The following is a 14221-nucleotide window of genomic DNA, read 5'->3' on the forward strand; positions in this document are numbered from 1 at the left end:
TGTATGCGTGTGTGTGTGTGTGTGTGTGTGTGTGTGTGTGTGTGTGTGTGTGTGTGTGTGTGTGTGTGTGTGTATGTGTGTGTGTGTGTGTGCGTGCTACAACTCTTCAGCATCACAGGCCACAACTGTCATTAATAACTATGTGCTGCCGCTGCCACCTAGAGGACATGCAGAGAAATACATTCAAATAAAAACAGTTTTTTCTGTATTATATACTGTTTTATTCAGAGATCATTTACAAACAAACAATTTGCGCCGCTGTTTGTTTCATTGACACAAAAAAATTTCAACTATAACCCTTAAAAATCTCTGAGAAAATTAGACATTTTTGTTCTTCCTTGGCCTCCATACAGAATAGTAAATAGTAAATGTCTCTCAGTATGTTTCTGCAGCCTATAACTAGCTAATTATTTATCACTAACAACGCATTTATATATATATATATATATATATATATAGTACTTTCTCAAATACTTTTATATTCCCGCTCTACATATTCTGACCCTATGTGTATTTGTTTCATTATTTGTATATTTTTACATTTATTTTAATTTATTGCTCGTCCCTATTTTACAACTGTAATTTTTTTTTAAATATTTAACATTTATTTTTTACATTATTGTTTTTCTACTCATATTTCCACGTTTGTAATTTTATATTACTACATGTATGTTAATTATTGCTTATTCTATCCCTATTTTATAACTCTACCTTTTTATATTTTATATTTATCTTATACATGATTGGTTTTCTACTCACATTGTCAAGTTTGCAATTTAATATTTTTACATTTATTTAAATTTATTGCTTATTTTGCACCTGACCCTCGTCTGCCTCAGACCTTTTTGCCGCTGTAGCGATCGATAAAGACACATTTTAATGACTCGATCTGTTGAATAATATCAACAAACAAATTTTTGTTTCATTATTAAATGTTGGTCTTCCGTCACAGCTCAAACCCGTCGTTTCTTCCGAATACATTCCACTTCCTGACTTTCCCTCAGATCGACTCGACCAACACCGAGTCCCCGACTCCGGCGGCCAGCACAGCAAAGAGGAAGGGCGGGAGGAGGGAGCGGAGGTAGAGCGCCACCCTGGGGACGGGGTGCGCCAGAACGACCTCCTTCCTCTTTCTGTTTACCGTCTGCAGAATCTCATTGGCCAGCACTGACGGACGCACGCCGTGGGTCAGCTGGCTCGCGATATCTGCGGCGGAACAGAGAAAATAAACTAAACTAAACAGATTCATTAAAGTGATAGTTCGGAATTTTGAACATAAGACCTATTTTCCAACTCAGCCGGTGTGATGGAGACGTCTGGAGACGTTTTCAAGACATTTCATTCAGTTCTTCTAGTTGCCGAGTTCGCTGATGCTATGGCTAGCGCAAGTCAATGGTACAAGTTAGCATGGCATTAGAAACACTCATACCGACTCCACAGTGCACCCGAGGCAAATCGATTGTAACTAAAGGACTAAAGGAGCCTCTTTGATGGCATCTACACTCTTAGAAATAAGGGTTCCAAAAGTGTTCTTCTCTAAGGGCTGAGGTTCTACCTGGAACCATTTAAGGGTTTTTCAAGGGTTCTTGGTAACACTAACGGTTCCAGTAAGAACCATTTTGATCCAGAGAACCCTTTAAAACCCCTTTCCTGAATAAAGGATTTTAAAAGGGTTCTTGGTGGAACCTTTATAAGGGTTCTACCTGGTTCTACCTGGAGCCAAAAAAGGGTTCTCCTATGATTCAGTTCTGCCGAATAACCTTATATGGTTCTACTGAGAACTTTCATATCTAAGAGTGTAGCTGTGGGCTCTTAGAAATAAGGGTTCCAACAGAGTCCTTCTACAAGGGCTGAGGTTCTACCTGGAACCATTTGCTTCTGAAAAACCCTTTCCCAAAGAAAGGGTTTTTCAAGGGTTCTTGGTAACACTGATGGATTCAGAAAGAACCGTTTCGACCCAGAGAATCCTTTAAAACCCCTATCCTGAATAAAGGATTTTAAAAGGGTTCTTGGTGGAACCCTCCAAAAGGGTTCTTGGTGGAACCTTTATAAAAAGGTTCTACCTGGAGCCAAAAAAGGGTTCTCCTATGAGGACAAGCGGAAAAACCTTATATGGTTCCACTTAGCACTTTTGTATCTAATTTTTTATGTAACGGCAGACTATCGATGTACATATCTGTGTTGATAGAATAATATTTGAAACAAAACTAATGTCGCATCGCATTAATTTGTGAGGGACTACTTTCTCAGCAGAATCAGTCTGCCGCTGCCGGAAAGTATGACGCGCTGCTGCTGCTGCTGCTGCTGCTGCTGAGACATAAATCCTTCAAATTGCAAGGTTGGTTTTATTTCAAACATTCTATCAACACAGATATGTACATCGATAGTCTGCCGTTACAATCGATTTGCCTCGGGTTCACTGTGGAGTCGGTATGAGTGTTTTTAATGCCATGCTAACTTGTATCATTGACTTGCGCTAGCCATAGCATCAGCGATCTCGGCAACTAGAAGAACTAAACGAAATTTCTTGAAAACGTCTCCATCATACCGGCTGAGTTGGAAAATAGGTCTTATGTCCAAAATTCCGAACTATCACTTTAATGTTTTTTCGAATGAGTCGGAAATATTGGACAAAAGTTTTACTCTCCCCAGGGGCTGAGCAATGCTTGGGGCCTTGAGCTGCCAGGGGGGGGCCCCCCAAGAACAACAGATTGCATCAATTTTTTGTGAGAAAACTTAACTTTTATGATCATTTTATGGTTCATACTGAACTGAGCTCATATGTTTTCTCTTACTTTCACACTGTACTTATTAAAGAAATTGTAAATCAGAGTGTATTGGGTAATATTTGCAGGAATATTCTGAGCAATTTTACTGAGTAAAGAGGACGTTTTAGAGCGTTTAATTGTATTATTCAAGGCAAAAATCACAGGCAAACCCAATGGAAAACATAGCAGATGATTTGATTAAAAAGTGACCAAAATTGAATGAAACAGTTTGTTACCTTCAATAGAAATATGAATTTCTATGGGTTTGACCCTTTAAGGTACACACCAAGGAAAAAGCAAAGAAAAATTATTTCTTTATTTCAGGTGTAGGTGGCGCCACATGACACCAAAACATGATTTCAAAAATTTGCAGTCTGCAAAATATATTTTTTAATGCAAATATTTTGTCTGTACTGTTGTTGTTGGTGAGTTCAGTTGTTACATGAACATTATTCCTGAGTCTCTGTGACATATTAGGAGGGTTTTATGGCTTTAGTTGCTTTAGATTTATTACATAATGCACCTTTAAATTAGACCCTACAGTATTTCAGATACAGGCCTCTACCAAACGGTTGAGTTGTCAGTTCATAATAAACCTGGTTTGCATAATTCATACAACATTCAAGTACAACATTCAGAACAGGTCACATTAAGTGTTAGTGAGTTGAGTTTGATGCATTTTTCAATGAGATATAGTGACTTAAAGTGTGCTCGACCAAATGGTTGAGTCGTACCTTAAAGGGTTAAAGAGTTTTTGTAAATTTTTTGGCTAAAGTACACAATACAAAAAAATATAACATTGGTCTCACTGTTTTTAGACATTTTTAATGTAGAAATGTCACAGATTATATCTTAAAAGGAAGCTCTAGCGCTGTTAAAGGTGCATTATGTAATAAATCTAAAGCAACTGGCCATAAAATCCTCCTAATATGTCACAGAGACTCAGGAATAATGTTCATATAACAATCTGAACTCACCAACAACAACAGTACAGACTAAATATTTGCATAAAAAAAAAAAAAATTTGCAGACTGCAAATCATGTTTATGTTTTGAAATCATGTTTCAGCATGTGGCGCCACCTACCGCCGTCTACCAATCATTGCAGTCAGTAGAGTCTCAGCTACCGAGCAACCACGGGTTGCCAGTTGCGTCAGAAAACAAAACCTAAAAGACCTCGATATTTTGAATTTGAATGTAGTAACCGTTTTTTGGCCACATTCTTACATATGGCGACTTTAAATATTATTAATTAATTATAATTAACTGGAGCTTGTCAAGCATTTTCTTCTTTGTCACTGAATAACTGAAAACCCTGTAGGGCCCCCTGGGTCCCTTCACTTTGTGCAAACGCCCCTGCTCGCCCTGGTTAAATCGTGCATTGTCACCACTGCAGAGTCACATATTCCGTCACTCACATGCAGCCACGGCGTTGGGCTTCGGCGCGGGCTCCTCGACAGGTGGCGGCTCGGAGGCGTTGATGAAGGTGTGACTGACGGTGCTGACCACGATCCCCAACTCTTCGACTTCAGCCCGCAGGCAGTCGAAGAACGCCTGAGCGGCATGTTTAGACGCCGCGTCTGACACGCAGTCACACACACACACAACAGTGTTAAAAAAACACATAAAAGAGGCGTGAGCTGGGTTGTAAGAGAGCCGAGTCATTCCATACATTGCAGAGGAAATACTTTGTCTAATAGTTTGTGTTGTGTCACTGGAACGTTTCCTGTCTGTCACACTGCTCTGAAACCACGTTTAAATAAGGGTTCCAAAAGGGTCCTTCTACAAGGGCTGAGGTTCTACCTGGTTCCATTTGCTTCTGGAAGTCCCTTTCCCAAAGAAAGGCTTTTTCAAGGGTTCTTGGTAACACTAATGGCTACAGTAAGAACCATTTCAATCAAGAGAACCCTTTAAAACCCCTTTCCTGAATAGCTGTGGGCAATTGGACTTTCTGCGGCAGAACTAAAGGAGCCTCTTTGATGGCATGTAGACCTGCGCAGCCTGGGATTGAACCTTCAACCACCCATTGAAGATTTAACTGAATCAACCATTTAAAAAGTCGAGATACTTTTTCTTGACAACTCACATGAACTTCTGAATGGAATAGCCAGTCGACCCTGGATGCTGTTCACCAGTATGATGTGGCCAGACCTCCTGGAGATCATTGTTGGAAGAACACCTGCCACATGATGAAAAACCATAGCATCGGGGATCATGGCAGTGTAAGAAGGTCTGTTCATGTGTCAACGTGGCGATATCTCTCACCTTTGGCCAAAAAGCTTGGTCCAAAGTAGTTGCTGTCCATGATGTTCCTGTCCACTTCCAGGGAGATGTTCTGTATGGGCGCCTTCAGCTTCATGCTACTGTTGCAGATCAACACGTCCACACAGCCGTAACACTCCAACACCTCAGCCACCACGTCCTCCATGCTGTCCATATCACTGAAGTCCAGGATCACCAGTTTGGGGGCAAACGTCTTGAACGACACAAAACGGTATCAGGTTTTTTTTTGCCCGAAAACCAAGCGGACGCCTCCAAATTATGGACGTTATATTTACTTATGAATAAATTGGATTGTATAATTTGGATGATGATGAAGATTGATGACAATCTAGGAAATGAAGTGAGCTTCAGGTAAATGATAATCACAAGGGAAAACAACTGAGATGGGAAACAGAAACCAATGACATTTATGTTGCTAGCAGCTAAGCATCAACAGCTGTGATCCGAGCAGCTGAAAAACCTTACATGGTTCTACTTAGCACTTTCATATCTAAGAGTGTAGTTGTGGGCAATTGGACTTTCTGTGGCAGAACTAAAGGAGCCTCTTTGATGGCATGTACACTCTTAGAAATAAGGGTTCCAAAAGTGTCCTTCTCTAAGGGCTGAGGTTCTACCTGGAACCATTTAAGGGTTTTTCATGGGTTCTTGGTACACTAACGGTTCCATTAAGAACTAGTTAGACCCAGAGAACCCTTCTAAACCCCTTTCCTGAATAAAGGATTTTAAAAGGGTTCTTGGTGGAATCTTTATTAAAAGGTTCTACCTGGAGCCAAAAAAGGGTTCTCCTATGAGGACAAGCTGAAGAACCGTATATGGTTCTACTTAGCACTTTTATACCTAAGAGTGTAGCTGTGGGCTCTTAGAAATAAGGGTTCCAAAAGGGTTCTTCTACAAGGGCTGAGGTTCTACCTGGAACCATTTGCTTCTGAAAAACCCTTTCCAGAAGAAAGGGTTTTTCAAGGGTTCTTGGTAACACTAATGGTTCCAGTAAGAACCATTTTGATCCAGAGAACCCTTTAAAACCCCTATCCCGAATAAAGGATTTTAAAAGGGTTCTTGGTGGAACCCTCCAAAAGGGTTCTAAAGGTTCCACATGGAGCCAAAAAAGGGTTCTCTTATGAGGACAAGCTGAAGAACCTTACAAAGTTCTACTTAGCACTTTCATATCTAAGAGTGTATTTGTGGACAATTGGACTTTCTGTGGCAGAACTAAAGGAGCCTCTTTGATGGCATGTACAATCTTAGAAATAAGTGTTCCAAAAGGGTTCTTCTACAAGGGCTGGGGTTCTACCTGGAACCATTTAAATTTTTCCGGGGTTCTTGGTAACACTAATGGTTCCAGTAAGAACCATTTTGATCCAGAGAACCCTTTAAAACCCCTATACCCTGGGTAGTCTATACTACTACTAAACAGCTAAGCATCAACAGCTGTGATCCGAGCAAACTCTATGACATTGTTTTCTTCTCGTGTGGACACATCTGCTCTGGACAGTGTACAGAAGATCCGTGGCGGACAGTGTGTTGTCAGAAAGGATTTCCTGCTTTTGTGACGCTCAGCGGAGGAAGCGGCGATGTGGGCGGATGCTAACGGAGCACAGGGTCACGATAAACCCAAGGACTGGACCTGTGACTCTCTCGCTTTGACTTTAAACCCCACATTCTGGCCAAATGGCTCGTTGTGTGATTTATGTGTACGTCTTAATAAGAACTATCACTGTGCTGCCCAGCTTTCCCAGCGATGACATCATGTTTACGGGAGCTGCCACAGTAAAGGTTTTGTTTATAAGCAGCGTCGTTAGCCAAAAAGACGACTCACCGTCGCAAAATCGAGTGACGTATGAGGGTTTTCTCAGCGTCTGGGACGTTTGCGATGAATCTAACGCTGTTGTTGATTTAGTTTCTTAATTTCCTCACCTCCCTCGGGTCAGCATCACTCGTGAGCGAGTCGAACACGGACTCCAGTTTGTCCCAGCTCGTCCCACACAGGATCAGCCTGGCACCGCCCTTATGGAACAGATGGGCACACTCTGAACGGACCGAACCAAGAAACAAAACGTATTAGGGATTGATTTTGTTAAAAAACGATTTTCCATTTAAACATTATACTGTAGCCAATATCCAATAATACGGTGTAATCACACAAAAATACAAAGAAACAGGTGATGGTCATGTCCTGTTGATAGCACACGAAAAAGTAAATACAGCTTAATAAGTAGATGTAAAGTCAACCAACCTTAAAGGGATAGATCGGAATTTTGGACATAAGACCTATTTTCCAACTCAGCCAGTGCGATGGAGACGTCCGGAGACGTTTTCAAGAAATTTCATTCAGTTCTTCTAGTTGCCGAGATCGCTGGTGCTATGGCTAGCGCAAGTCAATGGTACAAGCTAGCATGGCATTAGAAATACTCATACCAACTCCACTTCACATCAATTGTGACGGCAGACTATCGATGTACATATCTGTGTTGATAGAATGATATTTGAAGCAAAACTAACCTTGCATCGCATGAATTTTTGAGGGACTATTTTCTCAGCTGCTGCTGCTGCTGCTGAGACATAAATCCTTCAAATTGCAAGGTTGGTTTTATTTCAAACATTCTATCAACACAGATATGTACATCGATAGTCTGCCGTTACGATTGATTTGCCTCGGGTGCACTGTGGAGTCGGTATGAGTGTTTCTAATGCCATGCTAACTTGTATTATTGACTAGCCATAGCACCAGCAAACTCGGCAACTAGAAGAACTGGATTAAATTTCTCGAAAACGTCTCTAGACGTCTGCATCACACCGGCTGAGTTGGAAAAAAGGTCTTCTGAACTATCCCTTTAAGGACCAGTGTGTAGGACTTACTTGTATCTACGGCTAAACCAGCAGAACTATACTATATATACTAACAAACTATAGCGGACTATGGGCCCACTTTAGCGTAATATTAACAAAAAGACCACTATTGCATTGTCGGTATGACTCTTGAAGAGCGAAATAAACGTAATACCCGATGCAGATTAGTGTTTTTTTGCGTGGTTTATTGTCCAAACCATGAAAACGAACAGGACCAGGCCCTACCAGGTGCATTCTGGTCCTCCTTACCAGTCATCTAACTAAATATCCAACAAACAAATAGCTCCTACAACTAGATTCTTCAAAGGAGATAAAACTGTCCTGTATCAACCCCATCGATCCGATTTGATCCAAGACTTAATGGGTTCCTCATTGGCCAATTCCCTTCCCTTCCAGCACATCTCATAAAAATGAGTCATGTACTGTAGATTTGGCGTAATCCAAGACAGATACAGTTTATGACCTTCTAATCAGTCCAAAGCAATCAAAAAAAGCTCTTGAACATAATATGAATGTGTGTCATCAATCTTTTGATCAAACTATTGCCTTCAAAGATTGTCCTTCAAAGCATCTTCTTGAATCTTTGATTTCAATGACTTGATTTGGCATTCATGCAATCATGACCAGCCACTTAGCTTAGTGTAGCTTTGAAATACAGCTAGCAAAAACAAGCAGTCCCGTTCTACGAAACTTTTTAACTTTATACTTGTTGTCTTTTTACACCTAACTTACTGTTAAAGTCATTTAAAATCCACATTTGTTTTTTAATCTTTTAAAAAGTTGTGCAGTCGGCCAGTTTAGCAGTTAGCATTAGACATGCTATTAGCTGGATTACTGACCTAGCTTGCTTTATTTATTAATTAAACCTCAAATTGTTTTAGCTATGTTAGGCCAACAACAATGGACCTGTTCCATTGAAGCCATGAGGTGCTTTCCATTATTTTTCTGCGCTAGCAAAGCAATCCCGACTGCTAAGATGGCTGCCACTGTACAAACACTGCTAATTTTGCCGTAAATAGCATTTATGTCATATTTGTTTCACAGTAAATCAGTCGTGCACATAGTACTATTGAATTTTGAACCATAGACATGTTGCTACTCTGTTCATGTGTGCAACAAATACCATGTCTAGCATTTTTATTGACTGGTATTGCTAACAGTGGCTAGACTTAACCCTAGTTCCAACTTCCGTTGTAACTGGAACGCAGTATATGGGTTAGAGAGAAGTTAAGCACTATAAATCTTAGTTGACACGTATAAACTAGCGTTTTTGCTACCAAATGTCTATGCAAGTATGCTAGCATAATAGCATTTATGTCATATTTGCAACAACAATGGACCTGTTCCATTGAAGCCATGAGGTGCTTTCTTTTATTTTTCTGCGCTAGCAAAGCAATCCCGACTGCTAAGATGGCGGCCACTGTACAAACACTGCTAATTTTACCGTTAATAGCATTTATGTCGTATTTGTTTCACAGTAAATCAGTCGTGTACATAGTACTATTGAATTTTGAAGTTCCCGCACATGCAACATGCTCCGCGCCTGCTGACATTTCATGGAATATTCCTCTCAGTTATCCCGCTGACAAACAGATGGAGAATCTGATAAACACATGGTGGGAACCCGCGGTGATGAAAATAAGATTAATTATACATAAAAAAAACACACGTCAGGATCATTTACCGATTCCCGCACCGGACACGGCGTCCGTGATCACCACCACTTTGTTTCGCACCAAGGACTTGGACATGAAGCGCACCACCTGGTCGTAGATGTAGTAGACCCCCGCTGCCACGACGACCAGCAGGGGCAACATGACCACGGAGGGCAGGGACATGATCTGCGGAGGGAACACAGTCAGAATTACGATATAAAGACCCAATGACCTGCATCAGAGGAGTCGGCGCTCTGTGCTAACACAGATCAGGTTTGTAAAGGTGTGGCTCTTTTGTGCCGAGAGTAACAAGAAATACATGGATTGAAAGTAAACACACGGCTTATCCCAGTTCCCTGAAAGGAATAAAAACCCATCCTCCATGTTTGTTTTTCTCGGGCTGTAAACTCTTTTATGTGTATAAGCAGTGACACAATCAGTTCACAATTTGTTTGCTTACCGCTGTGGTTAAATAAATGTAATGATGTGTAAATTAGCATTATCTGTCATATGCAATCATGTGTAAGTTAGTACCTTCCTTCGTTAGCTTTAGCTTCAGGCTATCACATGACACACACACTTCCCTGTATCATGTGACTCTTCCTGTTTACACTAGGACAACATATCTAGGTCAACTTTCAATCCGTGTTCCACTTATTTGTTTTAATAGTTTAATTTCTTAATTTAATTTCTCAACAAACGTTAGATGAGAGCCACTTAGCCACAGCTTAGTTTAGCTTTGAAACACGGCTAGCAAAAACATTCTGTCAATATAGTTCTTACCAAATGTCTCAACCTCAGTCACCAGTTTTATTTCTCCTTTTTGTTTCTGAAGGAAATCCATTATCCATGTTTGTTTCTCTACCTGTAACTCTATTTGTTAGCTTCAGGCTATCACATGACACACACACACTTCCCTGTATCATGTGACTCTTCCTCTTTGCTTTCAAACTTTCAAAGTCTGGAACCACTTTTTTTTTTTTTTTTTTTTATGAAATAAAATAAGTAAATAATAATACGATTTTTATAATTTCTCACCAATGTTAAATGAAAGCCACCAGCCACTTAGCTTAGTTTAGCTTTGAAATACAGCTAGCAAAAACAAGCAGTCCCGTTCTACCAAACTTTTTAACTTTAAATTTGTTGTCGTTTTACACAACTTATTTTTTAAAGAAATTTAAATTCCACATCACAATCTTTTAAAAAGTTGTGCAGTCAGCCTGTTTATCAGTTAGCATTAGACATGCTATTAGCTGGATTACAGACCTAGCTTGCTTTATTTAATATTTAAACCTTTAATTGTTTTAGCTATGTTAGGTCAACAACAATGGACCTGTTCTATTCAAGCCATGAGGTGCTTTCATATATTTTTATGTCAAGGATAAATCACAAACAGCAATGTAGCGCTAGCAAAGCAATCCCAACATATGATTCTAAGATGGCTGCCACTGTACAAACACTGCTAATTTCACCGTTAATAGCATTTATGTCATATTTGTTTCACAGTAAATCAGTTGTGTACATAGTACTATTGAATTTTGAGCCATATATAGACCTGTTGCTACTCTGTTCATGTGCGCAAAAAATTGCCATGTTTAGCATTGTTATTGACTGATATTGCTAACAGTGGCTGGACTTAGCCCTAGTTCCGACTTCCGCTGTAAATGGAACACAGCATATGGGTTAGAGAGAAGTTAAGCACTATAAATCTCAGTTAACACGTACAAACTAGCATTTTTGCTACCAAATGTCTATGCAACTAGCTAGCATAATAGCATGTATGTCATATTTGCTTCACAGTAAATCAGCCGTGTACATAGTGCTATTGAATTTTGAAACGCATATAGACATGTTGCTACTATGTTCATGTGCGCAAAAAATACCATGTTTAGCATTGTTATTGGCTGGTATTGCTAACAGTGGCTAGACTTAGCCCTAGTTCCGACTTCCGCTGTAAATGGAACGCAGCATATGAAGCACTATAAATCTCAGTTGACACGTATAAACTAGCACTTTTGCTACCGAATTTGTATGCAACTAGCTAGCATAATAGCATTTATGTCATATTTGCTTCACAGTAAATCAGCCGTGTACATAGTGCTATTGAATTTTGAAACGCATATAGACATGTTGCTACTATGTTCATGTGCGCAAAACATACCATGTTTAGCATTGTTATTGGCTGGTATCGCTAACAGTGGCTAGACTTAGCCCTAGTTCCGACTTCCGCTGTAAATGGAACGCAGCATATGAAGCACTATAAATCTCAGTTGACACGTATAAACTAGCACTTTTGCTACCGAATTTGTATGCAACTAGCTAGCATAATAGCATTTATGTCATATTTGCTTCACAGTAAATCAGCCGTGTACATAGTGCTGTTGAATTTTGAAACGCATATAGACATGTTGCTACTATGTTCATGTGCGCAAAACATACCATGTTTAGCATTGTTATTGGCTGGTATCGTTAACAGTGGCTAGACTTAGCCCTAGTTCCGACTTCCGCTGTAAATGGAACGCAGCATATGAAGCACTATAAATCTCAGTTGACACGTATAAACTAGCACTTTTGCTACCGAATTTGTATGCAACTAGCTAGCATAATAGCATTTATGTCATATTTGCTTCACAGTAAATCAGCCGTGTACATAGTGCTATTGAATTTTGAAACGCATATAGACATGTTGCTACTATGTTCATGTGCGCAAAACATACCATGTTTAGCATTGTTATTGGCTGGTATCGCTAACAGTGGCTAGACTTAGCCCTAGTTCCGACTTCCGCTGTAAATGGAACGCAGCATATGAAGCACTATAAATCTCAGTTGACACGTATAAACTAGCACTTTTGCTACCGAATTTGTATGCAACTAGCTAGCATAATAGCATTTATGTCATATTTGCTTCACAGTAAATCAGCCGTGTACATAGTGCTATTGAATTTTGAAACGCATATAGACATGTTGCTACTATGTTCATGTGCGCAAAACATACCATGTTTAGCATTGTTATTGGCTGGTATCGCTAACAGTGGCTAGACTTAGCCCTAGTTCCGACTTCCGCTGTAAATGGAACGCAGCATATGAAGCACTATAAATCTCAGTTGACACGTATAAACTAGCACTTTTGCTACCAAATGTCTATGCTAGCATGCTAGCTCTTTGGTTACCATGTAAAGGGAGTTTGAGAAGAACAGCTAAATATATTCCGGCCTTGTCACCACCAGGATATTGTCACAGGATACCCCAAGGGTGGAGGCAGACATTTATAAGCATTTGATGACCTTATTTGTCCCCACTTTACTTTGGGGAAATCACATCGTGAAAAACCTCAAATTCACATTAAAATTACAATTTATTATGACACACGAGACGCACCTCGCTGCTCAGCTCAGTGTTTGGGTTGATACTGCAGACGTCCCATTGAGTTAGTGAGTTTGTGAGCGCAAACTACACAACTATAGCAACCACACAACAGACACACACACACGGGTAATCTGTGTTATTCCTGGTTCACTTACAGCAGCACAGACAAGGAGCTAATCCCTCAGCAGGACTGGTGTTGATCTTGTGTGGGTTCGGTTAGGTAACAGGGGCTCTTCTGCTCCCTCTGTGTCCCTCGTCCATTCATACAGTCCCTCGTCCTCTGTCTGTCTGTCTGTGTGTCTGTGTCCTCTCTGGACCCTGCAGCTTATAATAGCCTCAGCCTGAGTCAGCCATTAATACTCACACATGGTGCAAAATAGTATCTGAGGCACGTTACCTTGTTGCCAGCCAAATTACAGAAATTCAATACATATAATAATAATAATAATAATAATAACAATAATAATAATAATAATAATAATAAAGGGAAATATATAATTTTTAGTCCTTTATTTGACAGAAAGGTAGCCATAATGTATGCACATATACATGTATTTACATAGAATATCCTATGGGATAGATACATAGATTATTGATCCGTAAATCGGCACTTTTTTTGGCACATAACCTTAAAATATAGGAAAAAAGTGCAATAATAAAATATAATACAATATATGAATAAAAGGCCATACTCAACATAAAATGTGAAAAAAAAAAAAAAAAAAGCATGTATGTTTATATGTAACATTTGAGCTTTTTACATAATAATTGTATATAACCGTCATTGTAAACGTGTGTCCAAAACAAATGTAAAAATAAAACCTTTATAGTAATAATATAATATAATATAATATAATATGGTAGTATTTTTTTGTATTTTAATTTAAAATGACATATTGTATGTTTATATTAATATCAATTATATTTGCTGTTGTTTAACGTTCTATTTCCTATAGAGGACAAAACCTGCTGTAATAATAAATAAATAATAAATAAATGTAGGTGAACAGAAATGTAGAAATAAATGTAATGCATTTATTTATTTATTCCTGTATTTATTAATTTATTAATTTCTATATTGTTTTATTTATTCCTGTATTTATTTATGTACTTATTCATTAATTTTTACGTCAATTTCCCACCTTGTTTGTTTCCTGAAATGATTGACATTTGTTTACATTGTTGACACCAGCTCAGTGACCGTGTTCTCGCTGTGGGCGGCGTCAGTGAGCAGTTCTCGCGAGACCCCCTCGGAATTCCAGGGGCTTGTGTATGTGTGTGTGTGTGTGTGTGTGTGTGTGTG

At 39.4% G+C, this 14221-nt stretch overlaps 1 protein-coding gene across 1 annotated transcript; it reads right to left on the reverse strand.

Moving 5' to 3' along the window:
- Positions 1-207: 207 nt before the first annotated feature.
- On the reverse strand, positions 208-13223 carry dhrs7cb (dehydrogenase/reductase (SDR family) member 7Cb). The gene is made up of 7 exons (XM_083903417.1): positions 13074-13223; positions 9582-9738; positions 6965-7077; positions 5033-5243; positions 4854-4946; positions 4186-4347; positions 208-1206 (listed from the first exon to the last, which is right to left on the reverse strand). The coding sequence occupies exons 2-7, from the start codon at positions 9733-9735 to the stop codon at positions 1001-1003; spliced, it is 939 nt and encodes a 312-aa protein (XP_083759543.1). The 5' UTR covers positions 9736-9738; positions 13074-13223; the 3' UTR covers positions 208-1000.
- Positions 13224-14221: the final 998 nt, after the last annotated feature.

This window comes from Microchirus variegatus, assembly GCF_963457635.1.
Source record: "Microchirus variegatus genome assembly, chromosome: 17".
Classification (NCBI taxonomy): domain Eukaryota; kingdom Metazoa; phylum Chordata; class Actinopteri; order Pleuronectiformes; family Soleidae; genus Microchirus; species Microchirus variegatus.

Excerpts from the sequence above, each read along its gene's own strand:
- dhrs7cb (XM_083903417.1), bottom strand. The coding sequence starts at position 9,735 with ATGTCCCTGCCCTCCGTGGTCATGTTGCCCCTGCTGGTCGTCGTGGCA. Across the intron at positions 7,078-9,581 it reads CGTGTCCGGTGCGGGAATCG|AGTGTGCCCATCTGTTCCAT; the intron begins GTAAATGATCCT and ends CGGTCCGTTCAG. Across the intron at positions 4,947-5,032 it reads ACCAAGCTTTTTGGCCAAAG|GTGTTCTTCCAACAATGATC; the intron begins GTGAGAGATATC and ends ATCATGTGGCAG.